Here is a 5,957-nt window from a genome sequence, read left to right as displayed (position 1 = left end):
GTATACCCCTATTAAAGTTAGTTAGCTATATTAGTCAACTACATTAATCAGCTACATTAGTTAGCCTATCTATATAAGCGTAGGCTGTAGTTAGTTACTTAAGGAATCAAGCTCTCTTTTAACATCAACCCTACCAATTACTTAAATATTTAGCTTAGTTTATCCGCTAATATAAACCAAAATCTAAGTTTATCCCTTAGAAATCCTAACTTATACTAACATATAGGTTTACAGTTTATTACACTTTTTCTTTCCTACACTAATATATACTATAAGGATTATAAAAATAACTTTATTTTTATAAATATAATAATATAAGTTTAAGTAAAAATAAAAAAATAACTAAATATATAAGTTTATTTTATTATAATTATTTTAAATAGTTTAAATAATTTATTATTAATAAAATATTAAAATTAAATATAAATTATACTTTTTATTTTACTTTTATATATTTATAATTACAACTGCTTAAAAGCTACTTTTTATCCTCTCTGCTAATATAAACCTATAACTTATACTTATTACTTTAAGAACCTTTACCTTATATTAATAATAAGGATTAGGATATTACACTTAGTTTTATTACTTTAGGAACCTTTACCTTAGACTAAGAATAGGGATTAGGACGTTATAAAAAAAAAAACCATTGGCTAAAAGCTAGCTTTATAATTAACTTAAACTCAATTTTCTGTATTTTATAGTATTGTTTTTATAGTTTTCTAATAACAGGGGCAGTAAAATAAGACTTTTGGTAGCCTCCGTAATACTTAAGTATATTAAAAACATAAATAAAAATATTATAGCTTAATTCCCCCTTCCACTACTGTTTTTAATCCGCCGTCGAGGTTTACTACACTAAATCCCCTCTGACTAAGAATACGGTAAGCTAAGTATCCTCGGTAACCTATGTAGCAATACACAAGAGTAGGAGTAGATTTATCAATCTTAGATAACTGATTGCGCAATGTGTTAATTGGCAGGTTAATTGCCCCTGGGAGATGACCCGTTGCGAACTCTTCGGGTGAGCGAACATCCACGACTTGCCAGGCTTTTAGATTTTTGATGTTAATATCTTCGGCATGTATAATCTGATAGTCCCCGCGGAGTAAATTCGAGCCAACAAATCCAACCATGTTCACAGGATCTTTAGCCGAGCCATAGGGCGGTGCGTAGCTCAGTTCAAGATGTTCCAGGTCAAAGACAGTCATCCTAGCTTGCATCGCGGTCGCCAGGACGTCAATGCGCTTATCCACACCAGCTATTCCCACCGCTTGCACTCCCAGAATACAGCCCGTGCTTTTTTCGAAAGCTGTTTTAATCGTAATTGGAGAAGCGTTGGGATAATAGCTTGCATGGTTTGGAGGGTGCACTGTAACATAAAGTGGGTCTTGCCCTAAATAACGGAGTGCTGAGACGGATAGACCCGCTAACCCGACTGATAAATCAAAGACCTGGCAGATAACTGCGCCGATATTACCGCGATAGCACACCGGCCTGCCAGCTATATCATCTGCGGCGATTCGACCCTGTCGATTTGCTGGCCCCCCTAAAGCAACTACCCCGGGCTGTTGTTGAATGATATGCTTCGTCTCAACCATATCTCCTACAGCGTATATGTCTTCGTCGGATGTTTCCATGTGTGATTCAACCTTAACTCCCTGTGCCCCTATTTCTAGGCTCGCCAGCTTTGCCAGTGATGTTCTCGCCCTTACTCCAACAGCTAGAATGACCAAGTCGGCAGGGATCTCTCTTCCATTGCTAGCCAAAACGACATGGGAGTGTTCGATCCTCCTTGCAGTATCATTTAGGTATAATTTTACACCATTGCGCTTCAGCTCTGTGTGAAGAACCTGCGCGATATCGGCATCGATTGGAGGCAAGACGTGGGCCGATTGTTCAATGATTGAAACCCCGAACTTTATCTTTCGCAAGTTTTCGGCCGCTTCAAGACAAATGAATCCACCTCCAATGATACAAACATCTCTCAGGCATCGTTTGAGCATCATAGTTCTAATGGCTTGCAGATCCGATATAGTCCGGAGAGTGACCACATGACTCTGATCTACTCCATCGATCTGCGGCTGCACAGCTTCTGCGCCTTGGGATAGAATGAGCTTGTCATAGTCGACTCGCCGGATCTCAGCCTCTCCAACAATTCGCGTGCAGACTTGCTCGTTTATGCGGTCAATCTCAACAACTTCGGTGTTGAGGTAAACATCGACGTTGAAATACTCCTTGAAGTACTTTGGTGTATGTAAAATTAGAGCCGCATCATCTTTTATTACCTTGCTCAGAGCATAAGGTATGCCGCAGTTCGCGTAGCTAGTGTAAGGTCCTTTTTCAAATACTGTAATCGTTGCTGATTCGTCAAGACGGCGTAGGCGAGTGGCAGCGGACATACCTCCGCCAGCACCACCGACTATGACAACCTTTTTGGACATTATAAAAGATTTTATTCCTTTTGGAAAGAAAAACTAATACATAAACGAAATGTTCGTGTGCAATTAAAAGTTGATAGAGCACGAAGCACTCGAGCGTAATTGAAAGCTGATACAGCAATAGTAGTGTTGCTCCTGTGGTCTTAAAATTCATAATCGGCTTTTTTTTTTTTTTTTTTTACCAACCAAAGCATACATTATTTTCTATTTATATCTATAGATATTCCCAAAACTATAGGTGGTCTGATTGTGAAGTAGCACGTGAGTAACTAAATGCTAGTCTCTACGCCATGGGCTGATAATGTAATCATTTTTTATGAGAGGGCTAATAACATCATGTTTTTTTAAACACCTATAGTAAATTAAATGGGTCGGATTGCCCTATGTTTCTCTTTGTATTTGATTAATACATAAATGTTTCCTTTTAGTCTTTATTATAGTATAACGGAAGCTACCTCGGCGCAGACGCTTAGTCTGACGTAATGTCATTTTAAAGTCACTCTTTTAAACCAATAGTCAATATTATTACCAAAACGTCACGATCGTGTGATTTTAACTTTAGCGTCATTTAGTTGTCTGAATGATTGATCCAGACGAACGCCAGGACCTATAATTTCAATTCCTTATTATTATCAACATTAACAATCAAAGGCTTGAAAAAAAGACGTATATAAAGATTTTCAGAGCACTTATTCCCAATATACTGTGTCGCCATAACGGGGCTTTAAAGCTCATCTCCTCAAAGACCTTTTACCACAGCCCAACCTGCAAAATGGCTTTTTTCCAGCGCCCCTTTTACGCCCCTAAGACATCCTTTACCCCTCTTTTCCGCCTTCTTAAGGACTTTGATAATTATTCTCGTCAGGGTAACGCTTAACAACTAGATCGCCGCTCTGGCCTGGCGCACTGGCAACCTAAGTTTGACGTGCGCGAGACTGACTCCACCTATGAGCTCTATGGCAAGCTGCCTGGCATGAGTAAAGATGATGTGTACGTCGAATTCACTGACTCTCAGAGTATACTTATTCGTGGTAAAGTTGAGAGGGCATACATTTCTGGTACACCGCCTGCTGGAGCCTTAGAGGGAACTACGACGAGCGGTGCCATCGCTGAGGGCGGCGGAGAACAAACCGAGCCATCTTCTTATAAAGCAACCGTCGAGAATACAGCTGAGGATACTCCTGCTGCTGCAAACCCCTCTAAAACGCCACAGAGCGCCACGACAAAGAAACCTGCTGATACGGCCAAGTACTGGCTCACTGAGCGTAGCTTTGGCGAGTTCTTACGCACCTTTGACTTCACTACGCCTGTTAACCCAAACAGCGAAATGTTATTACCCGAATTCTAGAATTCAAAATTTCCTTCCTCATTCAGATACCTAAGCTTACGCTGCTTTAACATAAGTAGCCCCTGAGTATAACCTGAGTAATCCCTGAGTCGGCCAGATTGTTACACTTTAAGTAGGGCTTTGTTTTCTTACACCCCTTTTACATCTTTTATAAAATATACAGATAGGGTATTTTCGGCTTACTGGATACTGATAAATAGAATATGCTAATTAGATCTTACTGCTATAAGCTTACTTTGGATTGGTACTTATAGGTAAGCGGGGAGGTCCCGGGAGACCTACTCGGTAATATAGAGTTAGGCTATTTATATTTTAGGTAGTTAGGTAGTTACTATATAACTGCGCTTAAAAAAGATACTTATATATAAATATATAAGTGTATAAGGAATATTATAGATAATTTTGGCTTTTATAGCTTTAATAGAGTTTAATCTCTCTGACTGTATTAGTATATATTATAGCTATTAGGATAATGTTTTTAATTAACCTAGTTAGTATTAAAGTGTATATTTATGCAATTACATAGCTATTACTTTATTTTATAAGCTAGGTATTATTTTATTAATTAAGTCTTAAGGAAAAATATTTATTTATAACTAATTAAAGTATTTAAAAAAAGATATTTAAGCTTTAATAAAAAATTAATAGTTAAGTAATTATAAATTAAAGCTAGTGGGTTTTAATATTTATTATATTAGTATAACTGTAATAATAATAGATTTTATAATATTTTAATTTCTATTCCTAGTATAAAGTAAAAGTTCTTAAAGTAATAAACTTAAGTTATAAGTTTATATTAATAAAAAAACAGAAAATAGTTTTTAAGCAGTTATAACTATAAATATATAAAAGTAAAATAAAAAATATAATTTATATTTAGTTTTAATATTTTATTAATAATTAATTATTTAAATTATTTAAATAATTATAATAAAGTAAATTTATATATTTAGTTAGTTTTTTATTTTTATTTAAATTTATATTATTATATTTTTTATAATATATATTAATATAAAAAAAAAGCTATATTCTTATTAATTATATTTACTTATAGTTTTACTATAGTATATACTTTTATTAATTTAAATTATAATATAATACTTATTTTTATTAGTTTTACGTTTAAAACCTATATATTAAATGCTGCTTAATTTTAGAGTAATTTAATTTTATAAATCTTTACTTTTTTTATATTTGCTATACTTAAAGGTATTATTAAAACAACGTTCTTTAAATTTAAAAAGTAAATTAAATTACTGTAAAGCAGCAGTTTTAATAATTAAAACTATTAAATTTTATATTATATTTTATTTTTATTATAAAGTTAATAAACTGCTTTATAAAATAGTAATTAAATATTTCAGGTATAAAAAATACATTTATTATAGTTATATCTATAATAAAAATAGAATTTTATTAATTAATAGTAAGTAATTTTTTAAATTTTATAATTAATAATACTTATATTAATTTTATAATATAACAGTTAATTATTAAAAAGAAATATATAAATATAAAAAAGCATTATATAAAGTAAAAGCTATTATAATAATAGTAATAAATAATATTATTAATTTAATAAATAAATAAAAGATTTATTTAATTAACTTATTTAAAAAATAAATACTGTTGTAATTATTTTTTAAATAAGTTAAATAAAATAAAATAAACTAAGTTAAAAACAATTATTAATATATAAGCCTTTAGTAATATTAATATAATTAATTAAAATATAATATTTAATAATATAATTTAAATTTTTAATAAAACTTTTTTATTAATATTTAAAAGTTAAAGCTTTTAATAAATTTTTAAATATTATAAATAAATTTATAAATTTTTTATTAAACTAAATATTTAATTTTATTATTATATTTTAAGTTTTAATATATAGTAAATATTTCTTTTATATTTTAATTTTTTTTTTAAATATTATAATTTTATTTAAAATTAATTTTTTTATTTTTTTTTTTAACTTATACTTTTTTTAATAATAATATATAAAATACTAAATATTTTAATTTTAAATTTTTAAATATTTTAAGTTTATAATTAATTTTTTTAATTTTTTTTAAAATTTTAAATAGTTTAATTTTCTTAAAGTTTAATTTATTATTTAATTAATTTATTTTAATATTTAATGTTTTATAACTTTATAAATATTAAAT

At 30.4% G+C, this 5,957-nt stretch overlaps 2 protein-coding genes across 2 annotated transcripts; one reads left to right on the top strand and one right to left on the bottom strand.

Moving 5' to 3' along the window:
• Positions 1-800: 800 nt before the first annotated feature.
• On the bottom strand, positions 801-2,402 carry TRIVIDRAFT_151135 (uncharacterized protein; the record flags this gene model as incomplete). Its single annotated transcript, XM_014100841.1, has 1 exon — positions 801-2,402. One exon carries the CDS (start codon positions 2,400-2,402, stop codon positions 801-803), a length of 1,602 nt encoding a protein of 533 aa, XP_013956316.1.
• Positions 2,403-3,213: 811 nt separating this feature from the next.
• On the top strand, positions 3,214-3,789 carry TRIVIDRAFT_53734 (uncharacterized protein; the record flags this gene model as incomplete). Its single annotated transcript, XM_014100840.1, is given in 2 exon segments — positions 3,214-3,307; positions 3,326-3,789. 2 exon segments carry the CDS (start codon positions 3,214-3,216, stop codon positions 3,787-3,789), a joined length of 558 nt encoding a protein of 185 aa, XP_013956315.1.
• Positions 3,790-5,957: the final 2,168 nt, after the last annotated feature.

The sequence above is a fragment of the Trichoderma virens genome, assembly GCF_000170995.1.
Source record: "Trichoderma virens Gv29-8 chromosome Unknown TRIVIscaffold_11, whole genome shotgun sequence".
Classification (NCBI taxonomy): Eukaryota; Fungi; Ascomycota; class Sordariomycetes; order Hypocreales; family Hypocreaceae; genus Trichoderma; species Trichoderma virens.
The sequence above is the reverse complement of the archived record's forward strand: the minus strand, read 5'-3'. Positions and strand labels throughout refer to the sequence as shown.